This window comes from Pleurodeles waltl, chromosome 12 (genome assembly GCF_031143425.1).
Source record: "Pleurodeles waltl isolate 20211129_DDA chromosome 12, aPleWal1.hap1.20221129, whole genome shotgun sequence".
In the NCBI taxonomy this organism is placed as follows: domain Eukaryota; kingdom Metazoa; phylum Chordata; class Amphibia; order Caudata; family Salamandridae; genus Pleurodeles; species Pleurodeles waltl.
In genome coordinates this window covers 283,867,400-283,891,339 of record NC_090451.1, presented here as the reverse complement: position 1 = coordinate 283,891,339, position 23,940 = coordinate 283,867,400, and the positions used below count along the sequence as shown (strand labels likewise).

At 42.6% G+C, this 23,940-nt stretch overlaps 1 protein-coding gene across 3 annotated transcripts in view; it reads left to right on the top strand.

Moving 5' to 3' along the window:
* DUS2 (dihydrouridine synthase 2) overlaps positions 1-23,940 on the top strand; it is a 403,339-nt gene that overhangs the window by 110,719 nt on the left and 268,680 nt on the right. For all 3 annotated transcript variants that reach the window (XM_069216243.1, XM_069216241.1, XM_069216242.1), the window contains one exon: positions 14,385-14,428. In XM_069216243.1, coding sequence (XP_069072344.1) covers positions 14,385-14,428 — 44 coding nt within the window. The remainder of the gene's footprint in view (positions 1-14,384; positions 14,429-23,940) is intronic.

Below are 23,940 nucleotides of genomic sequence, written 5' to 3'. Positions count from 1 at the left end.
AAAGACTTGTTCCAGAGTGTGGTGGCGAGATAGCAACTCAGATACAGCTTAACATAGTATTGTCAAATTGTTGTCTCTTCTTCAGACTACATGCCTAATTTAGAGGGCGGTGTGGAATGAAACCCTCAGAATATCTCAACGACATACAGTCTATACCTGGGGGTCTCTAACCTTTTATGTTAAAAGAGCTACTAATGTCAAATGAAAATTATGCCAAGCTATGAATAATATGAATGTTGTAATTCAGACCAAATCACACACGATTACGTTAGTAGCCACTATATGCAGGATTACTAGCAGTGATCACCTCAGGGTATCAGGCACAGTTACAAGCAGTAATATTAAAAAAGGCTTTGCCAATTTGGAATAAGTCTACATGGGTAATGCATAGCAATTATAGCCTCAATACCCAACACCACATTATTTATCACTTAAATATCGGCTTTCAATATATTAATGAAAAAGTAGTGATTTTTGTCCGAAACATCAGCCTGTGAGTTCTGAAAAAACACGTTTTCTTTTCTCACTCACACTTTCAATTTTGGTATACATATATTAATTTCAAAATGCAAATGTTTCTCATTTAGTACACTGGGCTGCAGACTGGAGTGCTATATACATGTAGCTGTAGAGCTACTATCAGCTCACAAGCTACTCTCTGGAGAAGCATGGTCTATACTTATGCACATGCTTCTCCGTTCCTATGACCACCTTACATCCCACCAGTGGCGGCCCGTCCTTTAGGGCGGAGGGGCCACGCCCCCCCACCCCATGAAGAGTGTCTGTCAGGCTGAACAAAGGTCAGCCTGACAGACACTCTTCATGTTCAGGTCAGGCAGCCAGGAGCAGACATGCGCGATTTGCGCAGACTCCTGGCTGCCTGAGCTGAACTTTGCTGGGCTGAGGAGATCACGACCCCTATGGGCGTGACCTCCTCGGCCCAGCAAAGGTGCCTCGAGGCCCTCCCCTGGGTGACGAGGAAAGCGTCACCCATTGACACTCTCCCTGGGCGCTTCAGGTTTAAGCCCTGAAGCGCCCAGGGCGAGTGTCAATCAGTGACACTGTCACAGAGTGGGGTGGGGTCAGGAGTCTCACTGACCCCATCCCACTCTGTGACGAGGCTGGGACTGCTGCCTTCCCTCATTGGCTGACCTCAGGTCAGCCAATGAGGGAAGGCAGCAGTCCCAACCCTCCTGGGACCTCCGAGGCTGAAGGTAAGTGTGTGTGTGTGTGTATGTATGTACAGGGAGTGCAGAATTATTAGGCAAGTTGTATTTTTGAGGATTAATTTTATTATTGAACAACAACCATGTTCTCAATGAACCCAAAAAACTCATTAATATCAAAGCTGAATATTTTTGGAAGTAGTTTTTAGTTTGTTTTTAGTTTTAGCTATGTTAGGGGGATATCTGTGTGTGCAGGTGACTATTACTGTGCATAATTATTAGGCAACTTAACAAAAAAAAATATATACCCATTTCAATTATTTATTATTATCAGTGAAACCAATATAACATCTCAACATTCACAAATATACATTTCTGACATTCAAAAACAAAACAAAAACAAATCAGTGACCAATATAGCCACCTTTCTTTGCAAGGACACTCAAAAGCCTGCCATCCATGGATTCTGTCAGTGTTTTGATCTGTTCACCATCAACATTTCGTGCAGCAGCAACCACAGCCTCCCAGACACTGTTCAGAGAGGTGTACTGTTTTCCCTCCTTGTAAATCTCACATTTGATGATGGACCACAGGTTCTCAATGGGGTTCAGATCAGGTGAACAAGGAGGCCATGTCATTAGATTTCCTTCTTTTATACCCTTTCTTGCCAGCCACGCTGTGGAGTACTTGGACGCGTGTGATGGAGCATTGTCCTGCATGAAAATCATGTTTTTCTTGAAGGATGCAGACTTCTTCCTGTACCACTGCTTGAAGAAGGTGTCTTCCAGGAACTGGCAGTAGGACTGGGAGTTGAGCTTGACTCCATCCTCAACCCGAAAAGGCCCCACAAGCTCATCTTTGATGATACCAGCCCAAACCAGTACTCCACCTCCACCTTGCTGGCGTCTGAGTCGGACTGGAGCTCTCTGCCCTTTACCAATCCAGCCACGGGCCCATCCATCTGGCCCATCAAGACTCACTCTCATTTCATCAGTCCATAAAACCTTAGAAAAATCAGTCTTGAGATATTTCTTCGCCCAGTCTTGACGTTTCAGCTTGTGTGTCTTGTTCAGTGGTGGTCGTCTTTCAGCCTTTCTTACCTTGGCCATGTCTCTGAGTATTGCTCACCTTGTGCTTTTGGGCACTCCAGTGATGTTGCAGCTCTGAAATATGGCCAAACTGGTGGCAAGTGGCATCGTGGCAGCTACACGCTTGACTTTTCTCAGTTCATGGGCAGTTATTTTGCGCCTTGGTTTTTCCACACGCTTCTTGCGACCCTGTTGACTATTTTGAATGAAACGCTTGATTGTTCGATGATCACGCTTCAGAAGCTTTGCAATTTTAAGAGTGCTGCATCCCTCTGCAAGATCTCTCACTATTTTTGACTTTTCTGAGCCTGTCAAGTCCTTCTTTTGACCCATTTTGCCAAAGGAAAGGAAGTTGCCTAATAATTATGCACACCTGATATAGGGTGTTGATGTCATTAGACCACACCCCTTCTCATTACAGAGATGCACATCACCTAATATGCTTAATTGGTAGTAGGCTTTCGAGCCTATACAGCTTGGAGTAAGACAACATGCATAAAGAGGATGATGTGGTCAAAATACTCATTTGCCTAATAATTCTGCACTCCCTGTATGTATGTATGTATGTATGTCTGTTATGTTTTACATTGAATGTTTGGTGCGCGCGTGCATGTTTGAGTGTTATGAGTGTTGTTAATGGATGTGAGTGCGTGCGTGTGTGTGTGTGAAAGAATGAATGTGTGTGATCTTGGAAAATGAATGTTTGGTGCGTGCGTGTATGTTTGAATGGAATGAGTGTTAATGGGTGAGCGTGCATGCGTGTCTGTGTGTGTGAAATAATGAGCCTTTGTGTGTGTGTGTGTGTTTGTGTGTGCGTTTGTGCCCCGCCCGCCCCCCTCCCAAAGTGCCGGCCGCCACTGCATCCCACATCCCCAGACCCTACTGTGCTGGCAGCTGTACAGCCCTCTGTCATACTACATAGCATTCCTTTAGCCCCTAAAAAATGTTTTTGAGTACCTATAAGTTATAAGAACGTTTCTAGGGCATCAGTGGAAGTGTTTTCAGAACTCTGATGGAATGCTTTCTACTGTTTGCCTACAGTGGGGCTCGTCTATAGTGCCATTTGGGAGATAGGAGAACCCCACCACCTAGCTTGTCATTTCCAGAATGTTAACTTTTTTGCTATTATAGCATGATTCAGTAATAACGTTACCACAGCCCGTAATCATGACACAATCATAAAGTTACAGAGAAATGGGCAAAGCATTGTTTCTCTCTTTTTTCTACAACTGTGGATGTAAAATTAGCACAAATCGTTGGCACATAAAGCAGTACTTCTCTCAAAAAGTAAAAAAATAGCATCAAATGGGTTGAAGCCCACTTTCTAGACATTTCACCACATTTTAACTGTTTCCTACATACTTTAAATGACCCCTCAAAGTAGTTTGTTGATGAATGACAAAATACGAGAAATATGACTCCATGGCTTTTCTCGGTTTTTCAAGTTTCCTTTAAGGTCTAGCTTGAGGGCATAGCTGTCTGGATGATCTATTTTTAGCAATCCTTTAAAATATGTGCTGAATTGGCTTGACTTCACCCAGAGGAGTATTACTCTATTACCTCATGGTATCAGCTGGCGATGTACCATTCCTCCTTCAAGGAAGTGGTTCCATTAGAACGCATAAGGAACTATTCTAAATTTGAAAAATAAACTCGACCGTGTTATTTGTCACATTCATTTCTTTTGATCCTATATGCCTTCTACACAGTGAGTAATAATTTTGGTTACATTTTGCAGTTTTGGCAGATCCAGTAGGGCACCTATTAATGCACTAGACAAAATTGTCAACATTATACACGCAAACAACTTTTGTGAATGTATATGTTTTGCATTTTTTTGGTTCATTAAATTCACATCTGTGCTTCTCTAACATATGTAGCTGAAGAGAACTGGAGGGCTCATTTTACTTGGATCATGGCCTCCAAATGTCATGGTTTTCACAGAACAAAAACACCATGGAAAGGTGGCATCGTTTTTCCTTTATTAATTATGTTTTATTAAAAACACACTGCTATTCACAGCAATGTATATAAATTCAACCAGTATCAATGATAGGTGCTATCGATTGTGTTAATAACAAAAAAAAATCTAAGATTTTAAGGTCTGGCTAAATTGAGTTTTTGTTTTTTGTTAGGTATAGCTTGTCTCGAAGAAACTAGCACTCAACTATAACTGAACAATATAGGGATTAGTATTGGTCCATTAAAAGAAGTGGATTTTGGTGGTATTGCATGTTAACCATGTGTGCTATACCAAGCAGAACTCAGATAATGTTATAGGAAGTTGTCTTATTAGGGTGTGCAGTCATTTTTCATTCAGATTTTGTAACTCTTGCTTACTACGACTTTATCCTCAAGTAAAGCAAGAGAAGCGTCCCAAGTAAAATGAATAATAGACCGTAAAAGCAAAGGAAATTCCTGTTTGCCTAATTCCAAAAGTACCAGGCGGTTTCTTACTTATGTACTCAGTTGAAACATTTACAAAGTGCAGCCATGATGCTCCAAAAGTACCAGGCAGTGTCATACTTATGTATTTAGTTGAAATATGTACAAAGTGCAGAAATGAACTGGCCTAGCAGAGTGCAGTACAGTAACCTCGAACACATCAAAGAAAAATAAAATTGTAATTTAAAAAAAAAAAATGCCAAAAATGAGCAGCGAGGAAAAAATGGCACTCCAAAACAAAGTAGTAGCATCAGTATAAGGAAGGCCTGGAGAAATGTCTTCGAAGCCTTCGTAAATATATAACAAGGTCTGAAAAGACACATCCCTAGGCACAGCTGTGGAGCATGCGCAGAAAAAGCATGGATCGGATCGAATCGAATACCTAGTGCCATTCCACCTGGAAATGACGGGGTGCTTTTGATTATCAGTGTGAATAACCCTGGGCGCTTCTGAGTTATGAAGCCTGTTGATCTAATAGAGCCAATCGTAAGCCATGTATCTTAAACGAGTCTAAATGTGAACCTGTAGGCTCCAGTCACCAGTCGAGGTGTAGATCAAAAACGTTTGGTAATAAAAGTGGCTGGAAACTGCAGTTTGGAGCCAAAACCGCTATTTAAGTTCTTGTAGAATAAATCAGAATAAAGCAGAAGTATGCGTGGGAAAACAGCCAACAACCATACTTGGAAGGAAGGTGTGCAGCCAGTGAAGGATTAGGCAGAGCAAGCTTTCCTTCAGCAAAATAAATTTGAAGTAAATGGCAAGCAGTACAGTGTCTCTGCGAATTCCACGTAGGCATGCCACCTGGTGAAATTTAAAGATACAATGGTTTGTAACTGTATTTATATACCACTTACTACCCCTGGCGAGTAGCTTGCTATTCCAGAACCCAAAAAGGATTTGTGCTAGATTACACGTGCTGTGCATTATTCTGCCATCTGGTAGTTGTGGGCGGAATTGTCTGAGTTTCCCCCTTTTTATGTATTTATTTATTTGATGATTTTGTTTTTTTCGTGGGTGTTGTTGTGATGGTACGTCCATCCCCTGTGTGTCGTCGGATGATGCCCCGGATGTTCCTGTGCATGGTAGCCATCTTCAGATTCTTGTTCTGCCGTTGGGTCTGGAAGTAACGGAGGAGCTCACAAAGGTTTTTGCAAAAATGTACAGAGAAAAACACTAAGTAATCGATCCAGATGTAGGAGACATGCGACAGGGGACCAGCACATGGTCAGAGAATGAGGCAAGGTAGGAGTAATAGAAAAAAAACCTTTACATTTGGCCCAAAGTTGCACCACAAGTTCGCACGGCGAGACCTCCACAAAATCTGCAACCTCTGTCTGCCTAAAGGCCACCTTGATGAGGACTGCGATGCCTGCACTGCGCCACGTTTTTACCAAATGCCCTGAAGGTATGTCTAAAACGGAGGCTGGAACACTATAAGACCATGTCCAGCAACCAAAAGCCACATATGTGGCTCAAAGATCTGGGATTATTCAGCAACGGCAAAAAAAGTGTCAAGGAAGCAGCAACAGCTCATGGAGGATCGGGCATCGAGATCTTCAAAGAAGATGCCAAAAGAAGGCAAGCGGAAAAAAAGGCAGCGAAGGATGCTGAAGGAAATTTTCTAAAGGTAAACAAACCACCAAAAGGCTTAGAGGCTAAAACCTCAGAAAAAGAGCTGCACAAGACAGCCTCAACTTCAAAGAAATCAAAAATCGAAGGTCAGCCATGAGCAAAAGAAGCCCATGGATCCTAGCCACAGGATACTGATGGAGGCAAAGCGCCAAAATGCCTGGCAGGTCGCAAAACCATGAAGGGAAAACCAAGACCGTGGGATGCCGAACCGTTGACACCGAAGAAAAGACCATCCTCTTGCTCGATGTTGAAAAGGCACAAGAAGTGGAAAGGAAAAAGTGAAGGTTGAGGGAGAATTGGTGGCACTTCTTCAAACGAAGGAGGAGTTAAGCGACTTCTTAATGGAATTTCAAATTCTAAGTAAACCTTTGACAGCCTTCAACGCGAAGAGGAGGAATCCGCATTAGAACCCCCAGCAACGCCTGAGACAATCACCTACTCAACCGCAGAGAAGCCGAAGAAGAGTTCTGTGAACCAAAAGGGGAAGAAGGAACAAGAGGGTTTGGCGAGAAGCCATGGAACGACCTCGACACACAGAACCCAGAAGACGACGTAGATACCTACACCTCTAGACCATCCCTGCCCCACAACCTCTCTGTGTACAACAGTCTGGTCAGAAGGGCTGCAGACACGTATGAGGTCCCACTGGAGGAGATGAAAGGAGATTACTCTTTCCTCCTAGAAACTTTGATGCCAGCCAATGAGGGTAACCTATACCTCCCAATGCTACCTAACATTTTCGATCGGGCAAAGAGGCCTTTCGGGAACCCTCTAAGCCCTCTAAAAAAGAACCCAGATACATCCAGGGGAACACATGAGCAGACTCCATCATTGTTGCTACTGCCAGAAAGATAAGTAATGCACACACTTCAATAGGCCCGCCACCAGAAAGAGTTCAAACAGGAAGTACAAGCCTCCACCATCAACTAACCCTTTACAGGTGAGGCAGTATTTAGCCAGGTGTTGGATGAGATCTTACAGCATATTGAAAAAGACAATGAGATGGCTAAGGTGATGGGAGCCTTGCAATGCAGATGTGCATTCAGAAGGGGTGGAAGCACAGTAGAAGACCTACAGGTAGGGGACCTTTGCCATTGGGTCAACAACAACAGCAAGCCCAAACAAGGTGCACAGCAGATCAAATACCATCAGTGTCAGCACCCTGCACAACGGCCCTTTCGGGGAAGAGTACAAGCTCTCCGAGGTGGAGGAGCCACCAATAAGTGACTTAACAACACAAACCGGCCCCCACAAAACACCTGTGGGAGGCAGAATAGGAAATGACCCACAACAGTGGGCAGAAATCACCGCAGACAATTTGATTTTAAATGTGATAAGTCAGGGTTACTGCAGAAAACTGATCAAAATACCACCACCAATTTCCCCAAAACCAAAAAGATATCAAAAGGTGGAGCTCGTATACCAGAGGAAAGAGGTCAGAGAACTTCTTCCAACGCAAGCAATAGAAAAGGCACCAGTAAAAGAACTAAACAATGTGAACTACTCATCATACTTCCTGGTTCCAAAATAAGACCTCCCCCTACAACCAATTCTGGACCTCAGGTTCATAAACAAGTTCACCCGCACACAACATTTCACGATGACAACACTTCAAGAAGTAATTCCAGTCCTACAAAGAGGGGAGTAGATGGCAACATTAAATCTGAAGGATATCTATCTACACATACCCTTGAATCAAGCACAGAAAAGGTACCTATGATTTGTACTCAAGAAAGTACACTACCAATTCAGAGTGGTACCCTTTGGCAAAAGATCAGCACCAAGGTTCTTTACAAAATGCCTTGTAGCAGTCGCAGCCTTTCTGAGAAGGAAAGGAATATATTTGTACCCATACATAGGTGACTGGCTGGTAAAGGTGAAAACAAAACAAAGATGACAAAGGGACATTTAGCTATCCAAGGAAATATGGTACTGGGTAATCCCAAAGAAGATCAACCTGCAGATGGACCACCTACCAGGGAAAGAAAACACAGAGGTGGACAGACTAAGCAGACAAGGAAGCATCTCACATGAGTGGGAACTAAAATAGGAAACTCTGGAGAAGATCTTCAGAGCCGGGGCCAAACCAACAATTGATCTATTTGCAGCACAAGAGAGCAAAAAATGCCAACTCTTCACCTCCAGGTTTCAACACGCTCACAGCAAAAAAGAAAAAGAAAAAGGGAAACGTAGAACACTTCTATACCCAGCCACTAGATGGCAGACTAATTCACAGCATGTGAATCCAGACAACTCTTCCAGTTGCAAAACTACTCCTTCTGGTAAGTAACCATTTATTTATTTTGAGCTGTGTATGTTGGTTGCATTGAATAGGATAATGAAGGAATAGAAGAGGGAAGAGTCGAGAAAGTGTTATTTGGGAGATCATAGTGGTAAGATGAGGTTTGAGGTGAGTAAAAGGAGAGATGGAGGAGGTAAGTCTTTAGGAGGGATACATGATGTAGAATTTAGAAAGGGTTGTTTGGGAGATCATAGTAGTAAAATTAGGTTTGGTGGGATCCAAGGAAGGAAGAATCTAGAAAGGATTATTTTGGGGATCCTAGTACTAGAATGAGGTTTGGGTTGAGTCAGAGAGTGAAGGCAGAGGATATATTGAGAGAGGTATAGGGTGAGACATTGAGTAGTGCAGTGGATAGGGTTAACATTATTTTTTCGACAGTAGGAGTAAAGTAATAAATATTTAGATCCATAAGTACATAGAGAGGGTATACAACGATAAAGAAGAGAATATTTAGAGATTTCAATTACAAACTCAGTCTTTCAAATGTTGCTGTACTTTAAGCAAATTTACTTTTTTTATTTTTGTAACAAATATTTTTTGTAATTTTATATTTTCCTCAATATTTAAAAGGTGAACTACTGGTAGAAAAAATAGTTATGATAATATTTACATATTTTGATAGATAAACCAGAGACCCATAAGTATCTATTCAAATAACATATATGAAAACTATACACATACATTCACACGTGTGTGTGTGTGTGTGTGTGTGTGTGTGTGTATATATACACTGAAAAAAACAAAGGTTCCACGACCAGTAGAATTCAGTAGTTCTAGTTACCTGAGCTAACTATACCTTACCCCCCTAATGTACTGCTTAAGACCTCACATATTACATCACTATGACATCTCGAATGAAATCACTGATGACATCATCCAGTGAGTTTTTTCTAAATGCTTATGAGCATATGTACCAGAGCACTAGAAACATTAAAGTAGTATACTTTCTGTACTACTGAGTGATACTGTTTCTAACATATAAAATGTGAGTGGCTGTGTGTATCTATGTGTGAGTGGGTGTCTGAGTGCCTGTATGGGCGTGTGAGTGACTGTATGGGTGTATAAGTAGGTATGTGAGTAGTTGTGTGAGTGAGTGGCTATGTGGGTGACTTTTAGGGGAGTGCGTGGGTGTATCAGTAGCTCTATGGGAGAGTGAGTGGCTGTGTGAGTGGCTGTATAGGTGGATGAGTGGGTATGTAAGTGACTGTGTATGGGTGAATGTGTGGGTGTCTGAATGGCTGTACGAGTGAATGACTGGCTCTGTAAGTGACTGTATTGGTGAGTGAGTGGCTGTTTGAGTAGCTGTATTGTAGAGTAAGTGTCTGGGTGAATGAGCAGATGTGAGTGCTTGTATGGATGTGTGAATGGCTGTGTTGAGAGGCTGTATGGGTGAGTGTATGGCTGTGTGAGTAGCTATATGGGTAAGTGACTGGTTGTATGAATTGCTGTATGAATTGCTCTTTGGGAAAGAGATGAAACCTCTGCTTCCAGCGGATGAGACTTTTACAGCGCACGCCCGCTGGAACGAGAGAGTTTGCTCTGACTTTGCGGGAGCTGTCAATGCTGAGGCCAAGTCAGAGCAAACAGCTTTGTCCCTGGGGTGGGAACCCCAGGACATAGCAGGAGCTGGCCCTAGCGGGTGGTGGTCCCTAGGGCCATTATTAGCTCCACGAGGGGGGCCGCATGACCCCCCCTCCAGCCTTTTAGTTAGCCCCTGAGAGGTGGTGGTCCCCGGGGCCGGGGTTCCGCAATGGCCCCCCTAATTATATATTATTATTATTATATATGGTAGCCCCGGGAAGGTGGGGGCCTTTTATAATTATTGAATTTTGGATTGGGGTGGCGGTCCCCGGTGGGTCCTGCATTACAGTTAACATTTTCTTGGGAATTGGGAAGGTGGTAGTCCACTGTGCGTGGGGGACCTGCACAGTATTTGCTGTAAGTGCGGAGAGGTGGCAGTCCCCGGTGAATAAATAAGCCCTTGGAGGGGCTTTTTTTATTTTTTATTACAAAGCACTGCATGCCCCGGGACCTTGCCCAACTGGGGGCTTATTTAAAAACAAGCGCTGGAGACCACGCTTGTGTTTTTATTTTTTTCTCTACATTTAATTTGAAAAAAAAAATGCTTTTTTACCCTGGCTGGGACCCAAGAACAAGGCTTAGCGGTCAAGGTATTCCTAACCTGCCCCCTTTTTCTTTTCTTTTTTCACTTTTTTTGTGAGACTTGGCTGAAGCAGAGTTCCATGATGGCTGCCAACCCTTCCTGGTTGAAGTGTTGGCAGCCAATCAGAGTGCTGCATTTCCCTGCACAAGGTCGTTGTTCTTTGCAAAGTCGTCAGGGAGGATCTGCGGCCTTAGATATACAAATTTGGAATTCCTTAAATTTCTCAACAACTACTGAACGGATTCATAGCAAAATAACAAAAAGCACCATCTGCGGATTAAAATATAGCTTTCTGCCAAATATAGAGTCATTCCGTTCAGCGGTTCGGGCTGATGTCATTGGATTCACACCTTTATTGAGCGCTCCCCCCCCCCCCTTTTTTCTCATTCCCCTCTTGACGGATCACCCTGAAACTTTACATGTACATCAAGAATTACCAGCACACTTTTGTTTGGCTCTGTTTGACAGATCTTCACAAAATTTTCCAAAGATATTGGCAAGTCAAAAAAACACTTTTCCTATGGAAACATGGTCCTAACTGTAACTAATATATATATATTCACCTAAAAAAACAAAGGTTACAGGGACATTATAGTTAGGAAATAGAATTAAAAGACACATAGAAATTCACCGAAAAAAACAAAGGTTATAGTTAGGCTCACATTTTAAACGTACAAAACCACAGAAATTAACATGTTATAGTTATCTCAAGTAACTATAACTCGTGCCCTATAGTAACTATAACTCGCACCCCTGTCATGCAGTTTTTTCGTAAACATTTTTATTGCAAATATTACATTGATTTTATTAGTGATGTTATCAAAGATGTCATGAGTGCTGTAATTTGTGAGGTAATTAGCAGTGGATGGCGAGGGCGTGAGTTCTAGTTACTATAGGGCACAAGTTATAGTTATTTGAGATAACTAACCACAACAGGTGAATTTCTATGGTTTTGTACTTTTAAAATGTGAGTCTAACTAGAACGTCCCTGCAACCTTTGTTTTTCCCAGTGTTTTTTAATTTTTTTATTCTAATTCCTAACAATAATGCCCCGTAACCTTTGTTTTTTTTCAGTGAATTATTATTATTATTTTTTTAACGTATAGTAATTCTCATTACTATACGTTAATCCAGCCACCACCGTGCACATCTGCCACAGGGCCTGAAACCAACCTGTGATAACTACCAACCCCGCACCATGCACAGCTGAACAGTCTGTCTCTCTTTGTGTGAGAATAGGTGTGAGAGGGTGTCTCTAGATGTGATTGTGTCTGTCTGGGTGTGAAAGTCGGTGGGTGAGGATCTGAGTGGTTCTGTGAGTGGGTGCATGAGGGTCTTAGTGGGTCGGTGAGTGGGTATGTGAGTGTCTGGGTCTGTGAGTGGTTGCCTGAGGGTCTGAGTGGCTCTGTGAGTGGGTGCGACAGTGTCTGAGTGGGTCTGTGAGTGGGCGCATTAGGGTCTGAGTGGGTCTATGAATGGGGGTGTCAGGGTCTGAGTGGGCAGGTGAGTAGGTGTGTCAGTGTCTTGAGTGGGTCTGTGAGTGGGTGCATGCAAGTCTGGATCTGAGTGGGTGTGTCAGGGTCTGAGTGGGTCTGTGAGTGGGTGTGTCAGTGTCTGAGTGGGTCTGTCAGTGTCTGGGTCTGTGAGTGGGTGTGCAAGGGTCGGAGTGGGTGCATGTTAGTCTGGGTCTGAGTGGATGTGTCAGGGTCTGTGAGTGGGTGTCTCAGTGTCTGAGTGGGTCTGTGAGTGGGTGCCTGAGTGTCGAGGTCTGTGAGTGGGTGTGGGAGGGTCGGAGTGGGTTTGTGAGTGGGTGCGTCAGTGTGTGAGTGGGTCTTTGACTGGGTGAATCAATGTCTGACTGGGGCTGTGACTGGGTGCATGAGTGTCTGAGTGGGTCTGAAAGTGGGTGGGGGAGCCTGTGAGTGGGTGTCTGTGTGGGCGCATGAGTCTGAGTGCGAGTATGAGTGAATTAATTGGTGTATGAATGAGTATCAATTTTGGTTTTCATTTTCTTTGCTTATTCGTGATCTTTATTAATCTTGATTATTCGAGAATATTGCACATGATGAAGAAAAAGCATGTAAAACCCATTATTTGACCCTCAAACATCCCTATAATCACACTTTTGGGGTCAGAGTACTCCCACCCAGACCCCTTATGCTACTTTTCATTTTGTTTTTCAGCCCCAGGGACTCTCTCCCGTAAGATAAAATGGCAGCTGCAACTTTATGTTCAGATTGTGGCCAGCCAATTACAGCACTTCTGTTTGTGCACTCATTTGCAAAAATTCACAAATATTTATGATATATTTGTGAGCTCAGATATACAATTTTGGGTTTACTTTAATTTCTCGCTAACTACTGAACGGATTTACACTGAATAAGCAAAAGCATAATCTGCTTACCGAAAGCTAGCTTTCTGACAAATTTGATGTAATTCCATTCAGTGGTTCGGGCTGTAGTCATGTCTAAACGTCCTATGGGGAATTAACATGGTAAAGATAACTTTTTTGACCCACCCCCCCATTTGTTTTCTCGGTCCCCGCTTGACAGACCACCCCGAAACTATTTGTGCGCAAAAAGAATCACCAGGGCACTTTTTTGGGAGAATTCTGTGACAATTCACCAAACCGTGCCAAAGATATAGGCAAGTAAAAAATACTTTTTCTATGGAAACATGGTCCTAACCAAAACTACCTAGTGATGACCGCCACACACACATATATACGTTTTTTATATATATATATATATTTGTTGGGCAGTCCTATTGAGTATCCATGCATTTTAAAAAACATAATTATTTTAGATATTTGTACAAAGAAGTACACATATCTAGATATGTGTATATATAATCAGGTGTTTATATACAGAGGGATATGCTGTACATTAGTGTTTGAGTTTGGTGGTTATGTAGCACAGAGTCAACTCTTGAGTAGTCTTCTGAAGATAAGATAGTTATTTGTGGATCTTATGTTTCGGGGTAATGAGTTCTATAGCTGGGCTGCTTGGACGGAGAGGATGTGCCACGTATGGTTTTGTTCATGTATGGTGGGTGTTTGAAGCAAGGTGCCAATCTGGAGCTGCAGTTCCTTTGTTGAATGTATTTGGCGATTTTATTCCTGATGAAAAGCGGTTCTGTTCCACATATTGCTTTGTGGGTCATACAAAGCAGCTTAAAGGTGGATCTTCTGGAAGCTGGTAGCCATTGTAGGGCCCTCAAGTGCAGGGGGAGAAGTGGGCTTGTGGCTTTACATGTAGGAGTAGTGTGGCAGCAGAATTCTGAATCCGTTGTAGTCTTTTTATAGTTTATAAAGATGATCCATGTTAGAGGCCATTGTTGTCTGTGTACTGCTGGATGAAGATGACAGAGCCCATTGGAAGTTTCTCAAGCAGCTCCACATAGAGATTAAAAAAGCATCAGAGACAAGAGTTATTCCTAATTCTTCGACAGGGCATACAGAGTACAAGCTGTTTGCTAAAGTTTCCGATCTTGTCAAAAAGTGGTTGAGGATTCCCACAGGTATGTAATAGAAGACATCCTAAAAGAAAGATCAACCATGTTTTCTAAACAGTTTTTTTTTTTTGCAGGGTTCTGCAGATCCAGGAAGAGCACTAGCAGCTGCTAAGCTAATGTAAGTTTATGTTTTACTGGTTTTTGGTGAATGTTCCTCATTCTAGGAGCCTTTTACGTGACCTACTAACATATTGCCTTCCTGTATTTGATGCTCCACTAAAATATGAATATTCTCTCTCTCTCTCTTTCTCTCGCCCTCTGTTTTTATATTTATATTTATTGGATCACTCAGAGGCTATTTTAGTTTTACCTTCATGCTACTGGTTGTTTGGTGTATCAAACAATTGGAAGTGCCTACACTACTTTTACTTCTGAAAAGTACATTCAACCATTTTGTCACATTAATTTCTTTATCTCATGTATGTATTCTATACAGAAAGCAATCTTGTTGTTATAAATATAGTCTGTGCAACAGGGATTTTTGAACACTTGTCAGGAGTCAAATTCCACACTGACCTTAAAATAGCCGCCCAACGAGGTTGTCCTTTAGCAGTTTGGGAAACATGACCTAACAATGGTTGCCCCTAAGTCTTTTGGGAGCAATAATAAAAGCTGTGCTCTTGCAAGACTTCAAATGGCTATCTTGGGATCAGGTCGTCCCAAACTCTCGAAAGAAAAAGCTTTCCCAGCATTCGGCTTTTTCCATTTGAGCACCTGTTTTTTTGGTGCTGGCATTGTTTTATAACACTGGTGTGTCTGTCACTGAGAAACATGCACTGTGAAATCTAGACAGGCGCCAAAACACCTACACACCATTAACCTGCTTCACACACTGCAAACCTGCACGCAGCCGAACACGTCAAACTTCTCCATCTGCCTTTTGTCTGCTCTTTGCCCTTGCAACCTAGAAAACATTTCAGTCTAGTAATTTGTGAATTCAAATGGAAGCAGACTCCCACCGATATCACTGCAGAAATTCTACAGTGCAAACAAAAACTACAAGGACGCAGAGACTTCTTATGCTGATTTACTTAATTTACTTTAAGTAACTTTATTTTCTATCACACACACCATATATAAATACACACTTTAATACTCACAGTTTAACCCCTTCCATGTGGAGGATGGCTGGGAGCCGTCTTCCGCCACTGTGCTTGTGTGGGGAGGATGGCTACCAGCCGTCCTTGCACACAAGGGATTTCCTGCTTCCAAAAATGGCGTTGGGAGGTGTGGAAGCAGTCCCCAACCTCCCGACGCTGCTTTTAGTTTTCAGGGAAATGACGATCAGCAGGCGGCGTGCAGATGTCATTTCTATGGAAATGAACGTGAAATAAGCCAATTGGCTCATTTCACTTTCTCTGCATGGGTGCTCATGGGGCTATCTCAGCCCCGAGCTCCGATCCAGATGGGAGAGGTATTGTGGAAAGGGGAGAATCTCCCCTTTCCAATAGTACCCCTCCCAAGTGGAGTAGGGATCACCCAAGGAGTGTGATACCCCAAGCAGGTATCCACTCCACTAGACACCAGAGGGGGGGAGCAGCCCTTTGGGAAAGGGCTTTTGCTCATGCTGTACTATTCGGGCACTAATCAGTCCTTCTGCCCCTCATTCCCCCCACCCCTGGGGGGCAGTTTGGGCAATAGCCCCTGGGGCAGAAAGCCCACTAGATCACCAGGGATTTTTTTTATTTCATTAGTGTAGGGGTGGGGGCCGGCCATGATGGCCCTGTCATTGCCCCTACCCCCAGAAAAATGGTCAGTCTGTCTGCCCCTCTTGGGGGCAGATGGGGGAAATAGCCTGTGATCTGTCCTGTCCCCCCCCCCCCCCCAGGGGAGGGAGAGGGGGCTAGAAAGCCCACTGGGTGCCAGGGATTTTTTCCCCCCAACTTTGGAGTGGGGAGCTGCCCAAAATGGGCTAACCAATGCTCCCACCCGCTCCAAACATGTAAACAGTCTTTCTGCCCCCCCCCAAGCCCCCCTCGGGGTAGGCATATGAGGATTATTACACCGGGGGTAAGAAAGCCCACTAGACATCAGGAAAGATTTTTTATTTAAAAAAAAAAATTTAATGAGAGGTGGCGGCATGGCCATGCCCCCACCTGAAATAAATGGGAACAAAATCTTTCTGCCCGCCTGCATGGCAGATGGGGTAATTACTCACATACCACCTCTGGGGAGGGACAAACAGCACATTAGATGCCAGGGACTAAATAAAAAAATGAGGGATGGGGACTTCCCACCACCATGGGCATGGTTATGCCCCCACCCGAGGAAGTAACAGTCTTTCAGTCCCCACCTGCGGACTAAATTATCTCATTCCAGTCGCAAGCAAAATGACATTTGACTCTTGTGTTTTGATTTTACATATGTACCTGGAGAGCTTGGCTAACTGCCATTATCGTCCAACTTGCAATGGTGAGTGGCTTGGGTACACTGCCACATGGAAAAACCTACCAGACACTTCTGAAAATTAACATTTCGGGAAGGTCAGGGCGGTGTGCTTCACATGCACTCCATACCATTTTTTTTATCCGCAATGCCCTGCAAACCTCCAACTTTGCCTAAAATCTCACATTTTCCATACATTTGTGTGATGGAAATCCCGCATTGCCCTACCTGTACCAATAAAAATTCTGCCCCACTTCTGTGGGTGCCCAAAGCAGAGTCAGCCTAAAAACGTGTGAAAAAACTGTCCTTTTGGACCTGCTTTGGTTCCCCTTCAATTTCTACATGTTTTTGGCCCTTCCCTGACTCAGGCACTTGGCCCACCGACACAAGTATGGTATCATTTTTATCGGAGACCAAAGGGAACGCTGGGTGGCAGGAAATTTGTGCCGTTGCAGTGATGCCACACAGAAATGTGAAGAAAATGTGATTTTATTTTTTAGCTAAATTTGAGGTTTGCAGGGGATTCTGGGTAAGACAACGCTGGGGGATCCACGCAAGCCACACCTCCTTGGACTCCGTTGGGTGTCTATGTTTTAGAAATGTCTGGGTTTGGTAGGTTTCCCTATATGGCTGCTGAGCCCAGAACCAAAAACAGAGGTGCCCCCCTTGCAAAAACAGGTCATTTTGTGTTAAATAATTTTGACATCTCTACAATACTTTTTGGGCTCTTCGCTGTTCTTTCCACACAAGTGAGCCATAATTTTTATCGGGAGTCTTGTGGGAACACAGGATAGTAGAACAAGTGTTCTTACCGATGATCTTTCTCTGTATTTTCACCTTCCACATGTAAGACGGTGTGTAAGAAAGAAGTCATTGAGAAAGGCCCTCTAATTGATATGCTAGTATGGATACCCCCAAATTCCGAGATGTGCAAATAACCACTGCTTTTAAATTCCATATCTTGTGCCTATTTTGGAAATACATAGGTTTCCTCTATACCTATTTATCACTCTTGAAATTTTACCAAAGGAATTGCTGGTACACAAAAAACATTGCAAGGTGCAGCTCAGTTATTGGCTCTGGGTAGTTTTGGTTCTTGGAGAACCTACAAGCCCTATATATCTCTGCAACCAGTAGGGTGCAGCGGAAGGAACAGTATATTGCTTTAAAAAACTGCCATACTTAGAAAAAGTTACAGATAAAAGTGTAGACACAAATGGCTACTTTTTCAGCTCAATTTCAATATTTTTTCATTTCAAGTGATATTTTCTATAGGAAAACCTTGAAGGATAAACACAAATGACCCTTGTTTGATTCAAAATGTTGTCTACTTTTCAGAAATGTATACCTTTCTGGGATCCACCCTTGGTTTCACACCAATTTGTGTTGCTAACTGGAAGGAGGATGAATGCACAAAAAATAGGAAAAATGGGGAATGTCCCAGTAAAATTTGATTTTCTGATTCTAGTCTGCTTGTTCCTCAAAGCTGGGAAGATGGTGATTTTAGCACTGCAAACCCTTTGTTGGTGCCATTTGCAGGGAAAAAACAGAGGCTTTCTTCTGCAGAAGTTTTTTACCATGTTTCTAAAAAAAATAATATATATATAGCTTTATTTTGGCTAATTTCTTGGTCCCATCCAAAGGAATCCACAAACCCTGGGTACCTTTAGAATCCCCAGGATGTTGGGAAAAGGTACACAAATTTGGCGTGGATACCTTATGTGGACAAAAAGTTATGGGGGCCTAAACGTGAACTACCCCAAAAAAATAGCCAAAAAAGGCTTAGCCCTAGGGGGTGGGGTAGGGTTAGGCTTAGCAGCAAAGGGGCTAAGTACAGTAATGTTTATGAATTAAAACAAAAAAACAATGAAATTCACCAGTTTTTACTAGGTGCTCGAGATAATCTTGCACGCTTTAGTTTCTAACTACGGCTCGCACACCAGATGTAATGTTTATGAACTCACCTACAATGTGTTGAATGATATGACCAGCATGAATAATGATCTTACTGCTGATATGACATTTCATTTTACCATTAGCATTATGGATGACAACGGATACAGTATGATTTATTTCTTGATAATGTCTCTCCATCTAGTGATGTTCTGCTCTTAAGTTACTTCTCTAAATACAGTGATGTAATAAGTATTGCATTTGATGTATGAATTATGGTTTGTATGGCAGGCGAGGAAGATATGGCTTGTAACCAAAATTCGTGCATTTCAGGGGTTTTTGTATTTTAATTTGTAACCCTATATTTACTTTGTTTCTTTAAGCCAATTTAAGAGATTATTTAGACATACGTTTTTGTGTTTTGATCCGTACCAACCATGACTTCATTTAAACTGTGTCTTTTTAATGAGTTTCTGTGTTTTTGGTGATTTAATACAACTAACTCCTTTTAAAGCATCCTCTTTCAGCCGGCACACATCCTTCTGCCTTGTACAGCAGGATTGGCTGTAAGGTGTGACATATGGCCGTGCCCTGCGTCGATCACCACTCAGAGCGTGACAGAATTGTGAATCCACAGCCAGATTAACATATCCCCTTTAGGCAATGAGAAAAAATGCTCCCTGGCCCAATAGTGTTCTTTTTTAATGGATTTGCAAATCCCCAGACGCCCTACCTCTCAGACATTCTTCTTCTTGCCTATAAAGCCCTAAGTACTCCTGCGTGACATCTCATCTCTGCTTGTGCCATGCAGGGCATGGCACAATGATGGTAATTCTGTGGACATTCATGGCATAACACTACCCACACATGTAAAATGCTGGTCCTAGTACATTGGTGGTAATGAAAAATATTCTAGCATATCTAACAGAAAGTTTAATTTCTAACAAGAACATGGAGGCAAGGATTATGCTCAGCTTTCTGTGTTTATTTTATTCCAGCACACTCCCACATTCTTAGAAAAAGTACCTTTCCCAGTAGGCAGCGGGGAAGGAATTTCAAAAATTAATCCAGTCAACAGTCAGTCCATTCCTTCATAACCGAACGTCCCCTGATCAACTTACTCTTTCTTTTATGTGACAGAGGCTTCTCAGTACTTTTTTCTTATTTGACTTTGCTCCTATCAGAACCTGAAAAAAATACAAAATTGAACCCATGAATCCAAATCCGGTAAGCCAACCTTCATTCTGCAGATAAAGAGACATACAAGTACTGCCTTACATGACCTGTTTTCCTCAGAACAAAATGTTGTCTTCTATATAACAAGGCATTTCCAAAACAATGGAACATATCGTAGCAAACATACTTGCACCTTGCAAACATTATTTTCCTTAAACCATGTAGGGGCAGGAAGTTCTCAGAAACCTTGGGTGGGAATAATCTTTTCCTCTGTGTCCTTAATAGAATTGAAACTTTCTGTCATGTATACTAGGACATTTTTCATTCACATCCTTGTCTAGCAGCTTCCTGAGGTGGCACGCCATATACAAGCTCAGGTCCAATCATGAGTCCACTTTACATTTTGGTGCGCGCTGTCTGGCCTGGTTAGGCCCTGTAAGGGCACCTTGTGGGCGGGGTTGGTCCAAGGACAAGCCTAGTGGTTTGGGACAGGGGTACGCCAGTAGAAACAGGCGTCATTCTAAAGTCTCCATTGCGGAAACCACAGCCTGGTGGATTGAGGCATCCACCGCCTCTCAGAATTCATTGTCCAGGGGAAGGACTGAGATGGACTCTTCCTTCAAGTATTCACTCTCTGTGTTTGCCGACATCTCATAGGCAAGTGCTCACAGGCACACCATGCAAATTGTAAACTGTGGGATTTGTCAGGGCAACCCTTGAGGCTTGATAGTGGCACTGGGAGAATCGAGTCAATTGTTTGGGTGCCTACAAGCATGAACTGAAAGTGTGGTACTGGGCAGGGCCAGTCAAATTGTTTGAGTGCGCTACTGGCGCGCAATGAATGGGCAAAAGCCTGTGAAATGGCCCTTGGGACTAAAGTTTGGCACTGGATGAGGCCAGTCAATTTTGGATGTGCAAGGAGTGCAAAATGGGTCGGAAGCCCTGGTGCTGAACCACCCTGTGTTTGCACAAGGTATACTTAATCCCGCCTGGGCCCAGCAAGAAGAGGCACTCAAAAGCGTTGTTACGCTGCAAATAGCATTCTTAATGTGCTTAAAATACAGACCCTCTTCACGGGTGTCTGCTGCTTAGTCAGTTTTCCTCATACTGACCGAAACGGGCATCTTGGGCTTCCAGGGGGCTCGGGGAAAGCACATGCTCCTTGGGTACCACAGCTCGTCAGTATCGCTACGACAGATATGAGTGCGTCCCCCAGCATCTCAGCTATTCACAGACCTAGTGGGCGGGACACCTCACCGCACTTGCACAGCCCCCGATTATCAAAATGACAGAAGAAAAGCAGGGAATGGGGGCTGACCGGCTCTCCCGCAGCAGGTGCTAAAAACCAAAACGGAGTGAATCACAACAAATATAAACAAATACTGAGAATAAGAGAAAAGACACAGTTATCTGCTGGAGCAGGAAAGAAAGAGGGAGTTGTTCAGAGGCTGTTCGGTTGTGAAGGAATGTACTGACTGTTGATTGGATTCATTTTGTAGTTCCTTGCCCGTTGCCTATTGGGAAAGGTAGTTTTTTCTATTAATGTGAAAGTCTGCTGAAATAAAATGAAGGAAGAAAACGGAGCATAATCTTTGTCTCCGATCCTGACACCAAATTCTAACTCCATGTAGGCATCTATTTACTGATGCCTGTTGCCCACCCGTGATAAAATACTGACACCTGTTAGTGCTTCGGTCCTTAGTAAGTAAACTTACAAGGAGAGACGCGTGTAGGTCAGTGAACCTTTTGACTCGCTTAGAATAATCCTGCCATAGTTCTATCATAAAATACTATAATCAGTATGCAAAAACCAATAATCATTAGCCAATCAGTAATCAACAATCAATTAAGTCAGTGATTGTCGCACCATGACTTTTCAGCTATGAATAACCACACCTTTAGTAAAGTTTAGTAATTTTATTTCCCTTTGGGTTACAATACTAAATCGTATGGATTAATACTCAAACTCAATTTCAGATGCATATAAGAACAATATTAATTAGTCCAAAAGACGCCAGAAACGCAATCTAATTAAGGCTTGTAACACAATTCATTCTAGAGCATCAGCACAGATCAATAATAGAATCAGCTTCAAGATTTCAGTTCTGTCCATAAAGTTCAGCAAAACATCCGTCAAACATTTGTCTCTGTCATCTGTCAGTCATCAGGTAGAAAAACCCTCATCTAACCAAGATTAGCATCAGCATGTGGGACTTCATGCAAAATAATTTTGATCAAGAATTTGGAAAACATCTAGTTAAGGAAAACTAACTAAGAAAGTGCAGTTGGTACCTAGAAAGAAAAGGCACAAAAATACATTTCAGTCATATCTACCTATCCACGGTATGGGTCAGCAAAAAGAATCAGTCTTCATCCTTAAGTCATCAAAAGATAAGCAAAACATCAGGTTCTCAGTCAGAGATTATGAGCCCAATGACAGAATCTCAAATCGCTTCTTCTCGACAGCGGTCTGCCTAGAATCTATTCTCGATCTTTTTACTCTGTCACGTTGTTATATCAGTCACCCAAACTATCCCCTAATTTCCAATTGGTCAAATAATCGTACATTATTACTCTACCCCATACTCTTACTCTCCCAAATCTATGAATTCTAATACATCACACTTCATACGTTGTTGATTGGTTTGCTTTACGATGTTCTCATCATCCGGCTCGTCAGGTATCAAAATTGCTGCATCTTCTTCTCCAGCCAGCGTCTTCATTGTTCGTGTACTGGGAAAGTGCATCTAGCACATTTTACACACAAATCGTTACTTCGCGCGAGACCTCATCTCCTGTCCGTCGGTTCTCATGGAAAGTTTCGGGTAAGCATTTTATTAAACAAGGATCATTTCATCACAGTTAGTTCACTTTGTCAGCATTTTTCATTAAACACTAAGAAATGCATGAGACCTGGCAAAACCAGGCCAAGACACTCGCAAAGTTTAAGGCCTACAATTAAAAAGCAGAAACATAGATTATAGCTCTCAATATGACATATTACTACATTAATCTAATACATTTTCAATATTTCATACATATTAATCATAGATTAGTACATTTCGTGAATACTGGTGGCCATTCTCCGAGGTCACAATTTCAAACGTGCACATTATTTTTCTATGTTATTAATATGTTACAAATTCATTATTCAAAATACATAGACATTTCATTAGTAATTTCTAATTAAGACATCTGCGTTCGAAATCCCCCCTGATGACTAAGGGCCATATGTACAAACACATTTTCCCATAGACACAGAATGGGTAAAACCCTTTGCCACATCTGACCCTAAATGTCATCACACTAATCAGGGATGTGGAATTCCTATCGCCCGACGCCCGGGACATCTTGTTTGGGGTCAAGGGCAACAAGTTTTTATGTTTACTTTGTCCTTGGGACAAGTAGGCCCAACCCTCTGCAGCACAAACCTTTTGGCTGCCTGTTTACAGAGACTGGAACTCTCTGCAGTTGAGGTAATGTGTTTCCAAAAAATAATGCTGTTCGAACTTGTATTTATGGTTCATTATTTGAAAGCCTTCATTATTAGGGTGAGTGCTGTAAATAAATGTTTTAAGGTCACATTTCACTACTGACTTTGGTTCCAGTGCAAACAAAAAAACGTGTATACACGTTTGAAAAGTTTAGGCTATGAGGCCAAGTATAATGCTCCCAGAATGCTCTCTGATTAGATGCAAATGAAGCGTCATTTAGTAAAATGTGTTGATGCATGCTAGTATTTCCTAAAAATATTTCTAATGGAAAATCAGTGTAACCATTTTCAAAACGAATATGGGAAGCATGAAAATAAACAAACACTGACAAAGCCAACTGGTCCGACATATTTTTTTATAAGTCTTTTAGTTTCATCAATGGGTGTCTTGTTTTGACATGGCTTTTGTAACACTTTATTGTTGTGGGAGCTACCAGGCCCTCAACATTGTAACAAACACTGGCAAAAAAAATCCCAAAAGTTGTTGAACTCTAAAAGCACACGTTGCCACCAGTGGCATAACAAAGGCCCCGCTGCCGCCCTCCAGGGGGCCCCTTCAGCACAGCACCTGCCCTGAGTGAGTCTGGAGAGGGGGCTCCTCTATGTTCTTTGCAAAGGGGCACCCTCCAGTTTCGTTACGTCACTGATTGCCACTGTAGTTCCTGACACTGAACAAAACTACT